This window comes from Diabrotica virgifera, chromosome 2, assembly GCF_917563875.1.
Source record: "Diabrotica virgifera virgifera chromosome 2, PGI_DIABVI_V3a".
Taxonomy (NCBI): domain Eukaryota; kingdom Metazoa; phylum Arthropoda; class Insecta; order Coleoptera; family Chrysomelidae; genus Diabrotica; species Diabrotica virgifera.
The window spans coordinates 247,463,972-247,480,534 of record NC_065444.1 but is presented as its reverse complement, the minus strand read 5'-3'; the positions used below and the strand labels follow the sequence as shown (position 1 = coordinate 247,480,534).

General features: G+C 28.9%; 1 protein-coding gene across 1 annotated transcript in view; it reads left to right on the top strand.

The window, feature by feature from the left end:
* The first annotated feature begins 2,436 nt into the window (after positions 1-2,436).
* The window catches only part of LOC126880954 (zinc finger CCHC domain-containing protein 10-like), a 29,366-nt gene continuing 15,239 nt past the window's right edge, over positions 2,437-16,563 (top strand). The window contains exon 1 of the mRNA XM_050645035.1: positions 2,437-2,523. Within this exon, the coding sequence (XP_050500992.1) occupies positions 2,437-2,523 (87 nt within the window). The remainder of the gene's footprint in view (positions 2,524-16,563) is intronic.

Sequence of the window (16,563 nt, the reverse complement as noted above, 5' to 3'; positions counted from 1 at the left end):
CTCCTAAAATTGTTATAAATTACATAGAACAAACTTATAAACTTCATTCTAGAGAATCACAATAATATCACTTAATTAAACAAAACTAGAAAGTCAGATTATTTAGTTAAATATTATTATTTACTGAAAGTTCGAGTTTTGTTATAAAATATTTTATCAGTCTTTATTGTTCATTTTTGATATGAGAATGTTTTAAACAACGTTTTAATGAATAAATGAACGTACATGATTTAAATGAGTTCTTATTTTGAAAGTTTTACATGACTACTAAGACGACGAATGCTACAAGAGTTTTGAAATGAGGCAGCATTGATGTAAAAATTCACATGTTTCTGATGCGACAGAATAGTTCTTAAATGTTGTTTACAGTGAATTGCAAGTAGTTTCACTCAATAAAATGGAAGAAAAAATATTAAAGAATATATAAATGGTATATTGGTTGTTCCTCGTTTCCTTAGAAATTATAATTATATGAAAAAAAGCTACTTTTAGAGATTTTCATAAAACTGTAAGATTTTCTGCGACTTTTTGAAATCTTAATAAATTAAATGAAATTATAAGTTACTTTCAGAAATTCTCCTAAAATTGTAGGCAATTGTAAAATAATTTTAGAGATAATTATAAAATATCGTGAAAACCATCAAAATAAACCATCTAAGATGATCCTTCTGAAATAACTATGCTAAAGAGGTCGATCAGAAGAAGGAGGGGACGACTTAAACTCGGATAACTGAACGATATGCAAGAAGATTTAAGGGATATTGGAGTAAGGGCATTTTAGAACAGGTCAATAGATTTTAGTATGTACCTAGTAGACAGACAAGAGTTTGCAATTGTTACTACAGTAGTAGCCAACCTCCACTGAGGAGAGGGCACTTTAAGAAGAAGTATGCAAGTAAGCAAGACAAAAGTTTAAACCAAGGCTCAGCATATTATGTTAAAAGTAAGGAGAGTCATATTCTCAATAAGAGGACCTAGGTATTATAGTCCAAGAGGCAGCGCTGAAAAATGTCTTTGAAGTTACTAAAGCTAGGTTTTTCACAGTTGATTACTGTGATTGTGTAGAGAAACATACTGCGGTCGGTCAAGCGAAACGTAGAACAGAGGTTACTGAGAGGGTATCAAAGTTGCTTTCCTACGAATGTAATTAAATCCATTTTCTAAGGCTGAAAATCAGTACACACATTCTAAATTAAATATAAATAAAAGTTATTATAGTCGGTCAGCTGTATGACGGGACAGAGCCGGTCGGTCGGCCCCAATGAATGTACAGGGTTATTCACTATATTTTGACCCCTTTGTAAACTGCTTTATTTACAGAGTTAGAAAAAAATGTAAAATACAAAAGTTATTAAATTTTTAATTATGATTTTTTGACATATATATCGTACTAGTGACGTCATCCATTTGGACGTGATGACGTAATCGACTATTTTTTTTAATGAGAATAGAGGTTGTGTGCTAGCTCATTTAAATGGTTATTCAATTCTCTATACAGTGCTATAAACATTAAGATCACTATTTATACAGGGTGCCCAAAATTTTTTTTCGAATTGTTAATTAAACAATTATTTTAATTTAAAAAAAAATTTTTGGACAACCTGTATAATTAATCGTGTTAATGTTTATACTACTGAATAGGGAATTGAATAACCTTTCAAATGAGCTAGCACCCGACCCTATTCCCGTTTAAAAAAATAGTAGATTACGTCATCACGCCCAAATGGTTGACGTCACTAGTACGATATATATGTCAAAAAACCGTAATTAAAAAATCGTATAACTTTTGTATTTTACATTTTTTTTTAATTCTGTAAATAAAGCAGTTTACAAGGGGGTCAAAATATAGTGAATAACCCTGTACATTCACTGGGGCCGACCGACCGGCTCTGTCCCGTCATACAGCTGACCGACTATAATAACTTTTATTTATATTTAGTTTAGAATGTGTGTACTGATTTTCAGCCTTAGTAAATGGATTTAATTACCTTCGTAGGAAAGCAACTTTGATACCCTCTCAGTAACCCCTGTTCTACGTTTCGCTTGACCGACCGCAGTATGTTTCTCTACACAATCACAGTAATCAACTGTGAAAAATCTAGCTTTAGTAAATTGAAAGAGATTTTTTAGCGCTGCCTCTTCAACTAATTGTGAAAGGAAAGATTGAGGGAAAGATGACTAGAAGGAAAAGACTATCGTGGCTAAGAAACATCCGACAATGGACAGGGCACAATTTAGAACAGCTAGTAAGAACACCTGAAGACAGAAAAGAGTTTGCAATTGTTACTACAGTAGTAGCCAACCTCCACTGAGGAGAGGGCACTTTAAGAAGAAGTATGCAAGTAAGCAAGACAGTAAGTTTAAACCAAGGCTCAACATAAGTTAAAAGTAAGGAGAGTCATATTCTCAATACAAAAGAGGACCTAGGTATTAGATATGTGGGTGGAACAATATAAAGAACTACTTACATTGAACATTGAAGTTGAAGACGAAACAGCTGAAGATAAAGAAGAGTTTGCAATTGTAATAGTCAACTTATATTGAGGGAAGGGCACTACAAGAAGAAGAAGAACGAATAAGGTTATGGAGAAGACAGACCCTTGCACTTGACAGGGAAGAATGGAAGGATGTATTGAGACGGGCAAAGGCTCACGAAGTGCTGTACTTATAAAGCTAAAAATTATTTTACTAAGTTAACTTTTAGAAATTGTCATAAAGACAGAAAACTCTCCTACATTTCGTGTGAAGGTCATTTAAAACTGTTCTGTCACAGAATATTTCAAAACTGATGTAGCAATCATTGTAATATGGATATATTGAACTAGATACGTCAGAGAGTCTAAGGATTGGTATTTGGGCAATACTATACAGCGCATTTTCTAAATCAATTAAAAATTATCTACAACACGATGAAATCTAAAAGTACATTTATGTAATATTTCTTTTTTACTGATTAAATAAAAATCAATATTGTCAAATACCAACCTTTTAAATAATTCGATGTTATATAATAATATATAGCCGACAAAAAATATTTGAAAAAATCATAACATAGAATATCATCAAAAATCTCACAAATGTCTTAGTCGCAAAAATACATTAAGATCAACTTTTAAACCTTTTAGAATGTTTTTATCACTAGTCGTACTGGATGTCACTAAAAAGTTAATGTAAAAATATTGAGATACTGCAAAAAGAAACTTTATTAATATACACTGTGAGTCATAGAAAACGGGCACCCCAAAAAATGGACCATGTTTGATGTCTCGTATCTCCTAAACCTGTCGCCCGATTTAAATAATTTTTGAAGTTATACTTCTTTACGGGCGTAATGACGGTGAAATTTTATATGGGAAAACCTAGCGACCGGGCGCATGCGCATTATAACTTTGTTCTGATTGGATGTTCAAATGACATGACAAAAATTATCCAATATGGCAGCTGTGGCACAGCTGTGGGACTGTGCATGGTTTGGTTATAATGTATGCTTGTTGCGTTTTAAAATTTGTAGGAAGAGAAACAACAAACAAAAAGTTAGTTAATGGTTATACTGCCTTTTTAAATAGTTTTCATATTATATTTTTGGACTTATTTACATAGAAGAAATGATTGTTGCATGCCAATGTGAAAGCTCATCAAACTGTGCCTAGTATGAGTGCCGCAGATCTCGCTTATTCAAAGCTAAATAATCTTTCACTGGTAAGTGTTTTATAAATAGTTGATCAAATTTTGTTATGATATTTGAACATAGCCACTTCGCACGACGCAATTGATTGCGAAATTTATTAGTCGTTATACGGGCTCCGATACCTACCTTGAACCTACCAAAATACATAAGTAGTATGTAATACTTTTATTTTACACCTTAATATTCACCTAATATATTGTCTTCTTACCCTATGTTTTGTTGTATTTTTTCAATTCTAAATCATTTCAATTCAAAATCAAAATAATTTGATTTACATAAGTTAAAAATGTCAAAAGGTTAATCTGTTTAGTTAGACGATCTTCGCACATAATGACAAGCTGTGTCTGTAGCGCAGTTTTAATGCGGGTGAATCCCAATACAACGCAAATACCAGCCGCGTGGTAAGTTGGTTCGAATCCCAATAGAAACTTTTATTTTTTTATTTTTTTTTATACATTTTATAATTGTAAGTATATTTATTATATAATTTTTTTTTCAGAAAATACGTATTTAGTTAAAAATTTTTCCGACAATTAATGTTCAGAAATCATTTGTGGCATTTTTAATGTGTTTGTGTGTGTTTTATTTTTTTATTTTAATTTTTGGCACTGTTTTAATAAAAATGTTTGAGAAGTATTAAGTATAAATTAATTTAATATTTAAATAAAATATAAATAAAAAGTATATTAATTTCGTTTATAATCATATAATCATATAATAGAAGTATAACTTCTTACGTGCGTACAAAGTACACACACATTCTTTTTTTAACATGTTACAGCCTTATTCTTTAATAATATCGCTGTAATAATATTGTTGCTAAACAGGTAAATTTTCATCGTATACCGGGTGTACGAATCAAACTGTGTTTTTTTCTCAAGGTTCGCAACACCCTGTGGAATATTCTAGTATTTATAAAATACTTAAATTAAAACCCAACTATAGGCTCAGGTTTTCTTAACATTGTGTTTTTTATTCATTCGCTTATGTTGGATAATACAGAAGTTAGGTATTTTAACAACTAGCTATGTTCTTTATCAGTACAGGGTGTTTCTAAATAAGTGCGACAAACTTTAAGGGGTAATTCTGCATTAAAAAATAATGGCAGTTTGCTTTATAATCGTATGTCCGCAAATGCTTCGTTTCCGAGATACGGGATGTTGAATTTTTTCTTACAAACTGACGATTTATTTATTATTTTAAAACCGGTTGAGATTTGCAAATGAAATTTGGTGGTATTTAAGACATAATTATTGCGCATTTCTTGACATGCAATTAAGAATTTTATATTCATCATTGGCGCGCATACGGGTAAAAAGAACGATCATATTACCCGTATGCACGCCAATGGTGAATATAAAATTCTTAATTGTATGTCAAAAAATGCGCAATAATTACTTATTAAAACCCACCAAATTCCATTCACATATCTCAACCGGTTTTAAAGCATTAAATAAATCGTCAGTTTGTAAGAAAAAATTGAACATCCCGTATCTCGGAAACGAAGCATTTGCAGACATACGATTAGGAAACAAACTGTCATTATTTTTTAATGCAGAATTACCCCCTAAAGTTTGTCGGACTTATAAACATCTTGTACTGATGAAGAACATGGCTAGTTATTAAAGTACCTAACTTCTGTATTATCCAGCATAAGCGAATCAATAAAAAAACAGAATGTTAAGAAAACCTGAGGCTATAGTTTGGTTTTAATTTCAGTATTTTATAAATACTAGAATATTCCACATGGTGTTGCGAACTTTGAGAAAAAAAAGAATGTGTGTGTACTTTGTACGCACGTAAGAAGTTATACTTCTATTATATGATTATATGATTATATGATTATAAACGAAATTAATATACTTTTTATTTATATTTTATTTAAATATTAAATTAATTTATACTTAATACTTCTCAAACATTTTTATTAAAACAGTGCCAAAAATTAAAATAATAAAAAAATAAAACACACACAAACACATTAAAAATGCCACAAATGATTTCTGAACATTAATTGTCGGAAAAATTTTTAACTAAATACGTATTTTCTGAAAATAAAATTATATAATAAATATACTTACAATCATAAAATGTATAAAAAAAAATAAAAAAATAAAAGTTTCTATTGGGATTCGAACCAACTTACCACGCGGCTGGTATTTGCGTTGTATTGGGATTCACCCGCATTAAAACTGCACCACAGAGGCAGCTTGTCATTATGTGCGAAGATCGTCTAACTAAACAGATTAACCTTTTGACATTTTTAACTTATGTAAATAAAATTATTTTGATTTTGAATTGAAATGATTTAGAATTGAAAAAATACAACAAAACATAGGGTAAGAAGACAATATATTAGGTGAATATTGATATAAATTTTGATGGTAATCAAATTATGTAAAAAAAAGTATTACATACTACTTATGTATTTTGGTAGGTTCAAGGTAGGTATCGGAGCCCGTATAACGACTAATACATTTCGCAATCACTTGCGTCGTGCAAAGTGGCTATGTTCAAATATCATAACAAAATTTGATCAACTATTTATAAAACACTTACCAGTGAAAGATTCTTTAGCTTTGAATAAGCGAGATCTGCGGCACTCATACTAGGCACAGTTTGATGAGCTTTCACATTGGCATGCAACAATCATCTCTTCTATGTAAATAAGTCCAAAAATATAATATGAAAACTATTTAAAAAGGCAGTATAACCATTAACTAACTTTTTGTTTGTTGTTTCTCTTCCTACAAATTTTAAAACGCAACAAGCATACATTATAACCAAACACAGTCCCACAGCTGTGCCACAGCTGCCATATTGGATAATTTTTGTCATGTCATTTGAACATCCAATCAGAACAAAGTTATAATGCGCATGCGCCCGGTCGCTAGGTTTTCCCATATAAAATTTCACCGTCATTACGCCCGTAAAGAAGTATAACTTCAAAAACACAGTTTGATTCGTACACCCGGTATACAATGAAAATTTACCTGTTTAGCAACAATATTATTACAGCGATATTGTTAAAGAATAAGGCTATAACATGTTAAGAAATTACTTAAATCGCACGAGAGGTTTAGGAGATACGAGACATCAAACATGACCCATTTTTTTAGGGTGCCCGTTTTCTATGACGCGCAGTGTATATTGGAAATCATTGTCAAAATAGAGTATTTATTATATTTTTTATTTTTCTTGTGCTTCTGAGGAAGCTGCTATAGAAATAAAGTGTGCAAACTTTGAATATTATGGACCAAAACAGGTAAACTGCTTTATAGTTAAATATTTTTAATCATTCAGCTTAATGCTTACAGGCAGTTTCAGAAATTCTTATAAATCCACACAAGGTTTATGTTTCTTTCAAGAATTCCCATAAAATTATAAGAAAATATGAGTTGCTTTATAATTTTTCATAAAATTTCAAGTTACGTTCAGAAATATTCATAGATTAAAAGAAACTATATATAATTTTCAAATAAACAATGGGAAAGGAAGAACAATTTTTTAAATATTTAATATATCAGATATTCGGTAGACGAAAAAAGGGAGACCCAGAACGAGATGGTTGGATAATGTGGAAGAAGACCTGAAAACTGCGAATGAAACACAACGGAGGAGAAAGACACAAGAGAGGTCTGAATGAAAGGACATAGCCAGATATGCAAAGACCCATTATTCAGAGTTATGATGCCAAAAGAAGAAGAATAAATAATTTTCAGAAGTGTTCAATAAAGAGCAGAAAACAGAAGATACTTTTAGAAATTTCAGAAATTCTCATAAAACTGTAGAATTTTATAAGGTCTTTAAAAAACTGTAGAATCTATAAGGAAATTTTTATAAATTATAAGAAATTATCGACAAGAAATTTTCATACAAAATGTAATTATTAGAAATTACTTTCCGATACTTTTATAAGACTGCAGGATTTTATAAGTTACATTGAAAAATTTTCCTAAAACTGAATAAAATTAGAAACTATTTCGCATGTTCTCATAAAGCTGTAGGCTTTTTTAAAGTAATTTACGAAATTTTCACTTAAGTTCCAAGAATTATAATTTACTTTAAATGTTTCTCACAAACTGTATAAATTTATAAATTATTGTCAAAAATTTTCATAAAATTGTAGAATTTTCATACCACATTTAATCAGAAGTATTTTTCCGATATTTTTATCAGACTGCAAGGTCTTATAAGTTACCCTTTTCACTCTATAGTGCAGTCATTGAAGCTTTTTAGTTCAGAATTTTTGAAGTTATACTTCTTTACCGGCGGTAGAGGGTGATTTTTTTATATGTTAAAACCTATCAGCCCGGCGCATGCGCATTATAACTTTGTTCTGATTGGATGTTCAAATGACATGTCAAAAATGATCCGATATGGCAGCTGTGGTTTGGAGGTAAAGGTAAAGGTAAACAAATGTATAATATATTAGTTTTATTGTTGTGAGGACAGAAACAAAAAAGTTTATAATATTGTAGTGACTTTTAAATAGTTTTTAAAAGCAACAGGTACGTAATAATTGTTAATGTATCATGGGTATAAACCTACCTATTTGATCTGCCAAAATACATAGTATGTAATACTTTTATTTATATAATTTGATTACCATCAAAAATTCTATCAATATTCACCTAATATACAGGGTGTAACAAAAATACAGGTCATAAATTTAATCACAGATTCTGGGACCAAAAATAGTTCGATTGAACGTAACTTACCTTAGTACAAATGTGCACATAAAAAAAGTTACAGCCCTTTGAAGTTACAAAATGAAAATCTATTTTTTCCAATATATCGAAAACTATTAGACATCTTTTATTGAAAATAGACATGTGGCATTCTTATGGTAGTAGTATCTTAAGAAAAAATTATAGTGAAATTTGGACACCCCATAAAATTTTTATGGGGGTTTTGTTCCTTTAAACCCCCCCAAACTTTTGTGTACGTTCCAATTTAATTATTATTGTAGTACCATTAGTTAAAGACGCTGTTTTAAAAACTTTTTGCCTCTTAGTACTTTTTCGAAAAGTCAGTTTTTATCGAGATATTTTGAATATTTGTCAAATCCACCACATATTTGTATATGGCTAAGTACGATTATGGAGACTTGGTAATAATATGAACATTTATTTATGATTTACCTTTTTAGGTATATTTTGAACCATATTAAAAAAGAAGTCACATCTCGATAAAAAGTGCCTTCTCGAAAAAATACAAAGAAGCAAAAAAGTTTTAAAAACACTGTGTTTAACTAATGGTACCACAGTTGAAGGTCAATTGGAACATACACACACATTTGGGGGGTTTAAAGGAACAAAACCCCCATAAAATTTTTATGTAAACATACTAAAAAAGAAGCCGCAACTCGATAAAAACTGCCTTGTCGAAAAAATACTGAGGGGCAAAAAAGTTTTAGAAATATTGAATTTAACTAATGGTATCACAATAATAATTTAATTGGAACGTACACAAAAGTTTGGGGGGTTTAAGGGAACAAAACCCCCATAAAATTTTTATGGGGTGCACAAATTTCACTATAATTTTTTTTTAAGATTTTCCTGCCATAAGAATGCCACATGTCCATTTTCAATAAAAAATCTCTAATAGTTTTCGATATATTCGAAAAAATCGATTTTCATTTTGTAATTTCAAAGGGCTGTAACTTTTTTTATGTGCATATTTGTATTAAGGTAAATTAGGTTCATTCGAAATATTTTTGGTCTCAGAATATGTGATTTATTTTATAACCTGTATTTTCGTTACACCCTGTATTGTTTTTTTACTCTGTTTGTTGTATTTTTTCAATTCTAAATCATTTCAATTCAAAATTAAAATAATTTGATCAATTTTCAAAATATCACAAGTTTAATCCGTTTAGTTAGTCGATCTTCGTAAATAATGACACATAGTGTCCGTGGCTAAGCGGAGAAGGCGAATGAATTCCAATACCAACCGCTCTTATCAGCGCTGGTTCGAGTTCCAATAGAAACTTTCTTTTTTGTTTTTTTTAATACATTTTATGATTGTAAGTATATTTATTATATAATTGTATTTTCAGAAAATACGTATTTAGTTAAAAAAAATTTCGACAATTAATGTTCAGACATCATTTGTGGCTTGTTTAATGTGTTTGTGTGTGTTTTATTCTTTTATTATTTTAATTTTTGGCACTGTTCTAATAAAAATGTTCGAGAAGTAGTAAGTATAAATTAGTTTAATATTTAAACAAAATATAAATAAAAAGTATATTAATTTCGTTTAAATCATATAATAGAAGTATAACTTCTTACGTGCGTACAAAGTACACACACATTCTTTTTTTACTATGAACCGATTTACATGAAATCTTGGAATTAGGCTTATCCTACCCCCTTAACTTCAAAAGTGATATTGACCCGAACTCCGTTTTCACTCTGGGGGTGGTTGCAACCCCTTTTCGGTGGTGGATTTTTTTCAAAATAACCTCAGATATCGATAGAAGACCTAATTTTAAGCAAAAAAATGTATAAATTTTTTCAAAAACCCAATACTTTTCAAGTTATTGGCAATTGAAAATTCGGAATTTTCTCACGATTTTCAACGGTTTTTTGCAAATATCTCCAAAAATATGCATTTTAACGATAATATTGTAATGAACAAAATTGTAGCGGGTAAAAAAATGAACAAATTGATTTTTGAAAGAGTGTTCTAAGTGCAACATTAAGCGAGATATTGACGATCAAAGCCGTTTTTTATTTTGTGTGAAATTTAATCGATGTATTCAATGCCATCTAGCGGAGAGCGAATAAATTTTATGCATGCTAATGAGAAATGATTTTATAGTGCTTAAAATAAGCTTTAAAATGAGCACTGTTAAAAGTATTTTGTACGTAAAATGAGTGAGCTGTAATGAAAAAAAGAGGAACAACTAATGTTTTTTTAATCAATGGATTTCATAGATGCCATTTCCACCAAAATTAAAATTAATCGTATTCCGTCTAGAAACAACTTTAATATAAAGAGTTTGATGGATTCTAGTAGTTTCGCTGCTTTGGAACACATATTTTTTTGAAAAAATCATGATTTTAAGAAAATTTTTTTTTTGAATTTAAAAAAAGCACTTTTTTTTTCATAATATGTCAAAAATAATGAAAGATACGTAAAAAAGTGTAATAATAAAAAAATAGGTTTTTTTTGACAAAAATTTTGGTTTGTTTGTTTTTCCTATCACACAAAAATTGACGAAGATATGATTGATTAAAGAGCGCACAGTAGCGCAACCACAGTCTCTCTCGAGACCTTTGACCCTTCACCGTTTCAAAATAGATGGTTGTTTATAAGTTGTGATAGCTTCAAAATTGAAGTAGTTATGGACCAAAAACTAAATCATACATATTCAATGTTTTAATTTAGGGGTAGTTTTAAGGGTTAAAGAACTTGAGCATATTATGATTTTCCAGCATAGCTTTTTCGAGAACGTGGAACGATATTTAAATCCTTTTTAGTTTATCAAAAGAAATTTTTTATACAATTTTTAATCGAGGGGTTGATTTTAAGGGTTGAAAGGAGTTAACAATTAAATAATTAAGATAGAGAACGTAAAATATTATTTACCCTATATTTAAGTCTTCTTGTCAAACCAAATTAATTTTTTGTAAATTTTTTCTATTTAGGGGTTGTTTTTAAGGGTTGAAATAGGGTTAACAATATGATAATTAAGATAGAGAACGTAAAATATCATTTACTTTATATTTAAATCTTTTTATGTCATACTAAATTAATTATTTGTAAATATTTTCGATTTAGGGGTTGTTTGCAAGGGTTTTATGGTTTTCAAGGGGATGAAAATGAGTTTAACATGAGCTTATTGTGTTAGAAAACACTTCACAATATCACTCTTTATTATTAAACACGTTTTCTGGCGATAAAATGGCTCAATGTCAATTTTTTCATTAAGGGGTTGTTTTCACCCCTTAAAAATAAAAAACGGAGTTCGGGCCAATATCACGTTTGAAGTTAAGGCTAAGATAAGTCTAATTCCAAAGTCTCATGTAAATCGGTTCATAGTAAAAGATTTCGGAGGTAAAAACCTATTCCACGCTTCAATGACTGCACTATTAATAAAGTTTCAATTTGCTATTTATTATTGACAATCCAGACAATCAACATTCTAAGATCACATACCTATACTTAAATAATATTTTTGCGAAAGCCAAGAGAGCAATTTTGAGTACGCAGGATCAATATAAAAAATTTCACAACCCTTCGTTGTTTTTATAAAGTCGTTCACAAAAATTTCCTTTATACAAAAGTAATCCTGCGCACCTAATATATTATATACAAATTTGTGCGCTGTGATGTACAGTAGCTGAAAAAATATGTACAACAATCCTACAATATTTGGCACCGGATTATTTATATCAGTGTTGATACAGAGCCACAAAATTCAAGATATAAATAAAAAAATCTAACACCATTTAAGAATTATTTCCGTAAAAGTATTTGTGAGTATGGTTAGTAGAAAAAAATCAAACACTGGTCATAGATAGATATTAACAGTGTAGTAAAAATTATACACTTTAAGAATTCTCAGAACTTATAAGGTACTCTTCGAAATTTTCATAAAATTATAAGTTACTTTTAAAAATCTTATAAAATTATAAGTTACTCTCTGAAATTCTCATAAAATTTTAAATTACTCTCAGAAATTCTCATAAAATTATAAGTTACTCTCCGAAATTCTCATACAATTATAAGTTACTTCTAAAAATCTTATTAAATTATAAGTTACTCTCTGAAATTCTCATAACATTATAAGTTAATCTCAGAAATTCTCATAAAATTATAAGTTACTCTCCGAAATTCTTATAAAATTATAAGTTACTTTCAGAAATTCTCAAAAAATTATAAGTATATGAGCAGGATATCTTATGGAACTGCAAAAGGCCCCAGCCAAAAATTCTAAAACCTAAAACCAGCGTTTATGATAAAAATGGAAACAATACATGCTATGGTAAAGTAATTAAAACTTGTTAATTTGTTATTTTCGTATGGAATGAAAAAAATTCCAATATTTTTATAAGATCTTTTGATATTACCTAAGGACGCACAAAAGGTCAAAAGTGCTACACTTTTGATCAGTATCGAAAGTATACAGGATGGATCAGGTTGAATATTATTTTATACAAAATCAATGGGAAACTACCAGTAGCTCGCTGTATACCATAATTAAAAAATCATAGAGAAGTAAAAAGCTTTGTTTGTACAATGGTATAAGAAAGTTTATTAAAAACCATTAAAAGTCATCCAAAAGGATTCGCAAAACGTTTTCGATCTAGATCAGATCATCTTCAGTGCCTAGAACGAAGTATTTCCACGTTAGAATGAATGCAAAAGGTTAAAATTGTGACTAGTTGAAGAAAAAAATGTGGTAATACTTACGTTCTGCTTAGTACATGAAACTAGCAACCTTATGAAATTGGTAACATCGAGAAATATGGTTTACATGATACTTATATAATATTTATAGCGACTCCAAGTCGATGTTAAAAGAATGAATGTGTTAGGAGTGCTCAAAGGGCAACATGGTTCCGTATTAAAGTTATATTTAAATTATAATAAATTAGATTTTAATGAAAAAGTCTAAAAAGCAACTCTCTATTACAGAAAGAACTGTTATTAATGTTAAATTAATAAAAATATTACTCATAGTAAAGTCAATGACGCCATTGATGACAGTTTTGAAAAGAAGACGAAAGTTTAATTTAGTTTGAAATTTTTTTTCTCTTTCTATTTCTATTTCAAACTAAATTAAACTTTCGTCTTCTTTTCAAAACTGTCATCAATGACGTCATTGACTCTACTATGAGTAATATTTTTATCAATTTAACATTAACAACAGTTCTTTCTGTAATAGAGAGTTGCTTTTTAGACTTTTTCATTAAAATCTAATTTATTATAATTTAAATTTCACTTTAATACAGTTATTAATATACATTCAGCTTAACTAATAATCTAAATTCTAAACAACACTATTTTTAAATTCATAACCAAAAACTGACTACCTGTCTTGTCATGTCGCTTCTGTCTAATAATTGGATTGTCATCTCCTTCACTTTTGTTGGTCTGTGTCCATTGAACTGGCAAGAACCAGAAGCTTTTATCGAGCAGGGAACCATGTTGCCCTTTGAGCACTCCTAACACATTCAATCTTTTAACATCGACTTGGAGTCGCTATAAATATTATATAAGTATCACGTAAACAATATTTCTCGATGTTACCAATTTCATAAGGTTGCTAGTTTCATGTACTAAGAAGAACGTTAAGTATTACCACATTTTTTTCTTCAACTAGTCACAATTTTAACCTTTTGCATTCATTCTAACGTGGAAATACTTCGTTCTAGGCACTGAAGATGATCTGATCTAGATCGAAAACGTTTTGCGAATCGTTTTGGATGACTTTTAATGGTTTTTAATAAACTTTTTTATACCATTGTACAAACGAAGTTTTTTACTTCTGTATAATTTGATAAATTTATACGACATAGTTTGTGGTTTTAATATAGGACATCTTGTGTTTATGTAATTTTTAGCACCGTTTTCTCAGTGAGTTTTGAGCCTGAAGCATCCTGCACAGTGGGTTTCTAAATATTATAGCATATTTATGTATTATTTTTAAATGACAAATGAAATGAAGGGATATTGCTTTTAAAAAATATATGTATATATTTGTACTTTTCAGAATGTTCTTAATTGCATTTTGCAATTTTTGAACCCTTTAGAACACATATTTGGACTATTAATAACAATAAACTGATAATATTTAGAACCACTTTTAAAAATATTCACTAAAAGAAATATTATGTTAAAAAAATTTCACTAACAATAAAATACACCTACAATATTTGACTAAATTCAAGAAACAAGTAAAAAACACAAAATAAATATCTAAGCAATAACTAATTTTAAAAAGATAATCTTCAAAGCGTATATACACGGCAATATTAATAAAAAATATTTTTTGGTCAGTGAGACACTACATAATCGTTTCAGTGTGGATAGAATAGAAAAATAGTTTAATAAAACCGATTATTTCAGCTAAGAACACTGTCATTCGAATACTAATAGAGTACAAGTTATGGGATACAGAAACTATTATAAAATTATAATTAATTTTAGGGGGGCAGGCTAATAAGTAAGTGTCTTTCATAAATTCCAATAAAATTATAAGTTACTTATAAAATCTTAGAAAATTATAAGTTACTTTCATAAATTCTGATAAAATTATAAGAAACATACATTTGCTTCCATAAATTTTCATAAAAATCTGACAAAAATTATGTTTCTTTCAAACAATTGTACAAAAATTATTAAATTACGAAATTCTACATAATACAAAAATTACAAAGTAACTTTTTTACTAATCAAATATGATCGATTAACTAATACTCTATTAATTTTTATTATCTAGTGTCCCACGATAAATAAAGTTTTTTCAAGAAAACGGTAGAAATAACCACACTAATGGAACTACTTCTATAGGGTGACCCAAAAATTTCGCACCAATGGTTATAAGAACGCGCTAAAATTTTTGTGCCCTCCTGTACGACCAATATTTAAATGTGCGGTACACCGAAAAAAATTAATTTTTTAATTAAAAAAATTAAAAAATCTTAAACAAATACCCCAATAATACTTCATAAAAATACTTATTTTAATGTTAGTAATATTAGTATCGATTATGAGCATGCCGTATATTTATAAAACACAAACACCAACAACTAAAAAAATGTAAAGAGAGTTTCCAGAAAAAACTTTGAAATAAAAAATTACTGTAATTCAAAAATAAAAGCAATTCACTGATTAATAAAAATTTTCTAATAAAAAGTCAAGTTTAGAATTGATAAAATCATCAATACTATACATTTCGTTTGTCCTACGTTTCCTGCCTGAGTTTATGTTTTTAATGCCTTTTTTTTAATTTTTTTTTAATGCATTTTTATTTTAACTATTATTTAATGAGCAATGACTATGAAGACTCATTTTATATTGCCAAAATAATTTAATAACAACATTGGAAAACAATGTAAGATACACAATAACAGAGATTCAAAAGAAGAAAGATCCATCTATTTATTTAACTAATATTTAAATAAATAGAAATTATAAGTCTATTTATTTAACTAATATTTAAATAAATAGAAATTATAAGTTACTTTCAAAAAATTCTAATAAAATTATAAGTTACTCTCAGAGTTAACAATACTGGAAAACAATGTAAGATATACAATAACACTAAGAAGAAAAATAGAAGAGTAAACTCAAAGAATAAACGAACGGGCGAAGATTTAAAAGAAGAAAGATCCATCTATTTATTTAACTAATATTTAAATAAATATAAGTTATAAGTTACTTTCAAAAATTCTAGAAAAATTATAAGTTACTCCGAGAAAGTCTCATAAAATTATAAGTTACTTATACAAAATATAATTTTGAGACATTAGACTAAGTAGTCAGTACATGATGAAGACATTTAACGAAGGTGTGAATCGTCACAGTGAAAGCAAAATTGTCATGGTCGAAAGTACCAGACTATCAATAAAAAAAGTTAAATCAAAGGAAAATGATCAAAAACCAAGCCAGACATCAAGAAAAAGGGTATATACTAGAACAAAAAGGCCAGAAGTCAGGATAGTCAATGAGTCTTCATATTAAAAAAATATTCCAAGTACTTTGTAAGTAGTTTATACAAATATAGGACAATAATATATAAATGAGAAGTATACCGCACATAGATACCATCAACACAACATATTATTAGATATTGGGGTGCTAAACCGTGTGAAAAGTGTCTATATCTCAATAGTTTTCTCCATCCACTGAGATTATTG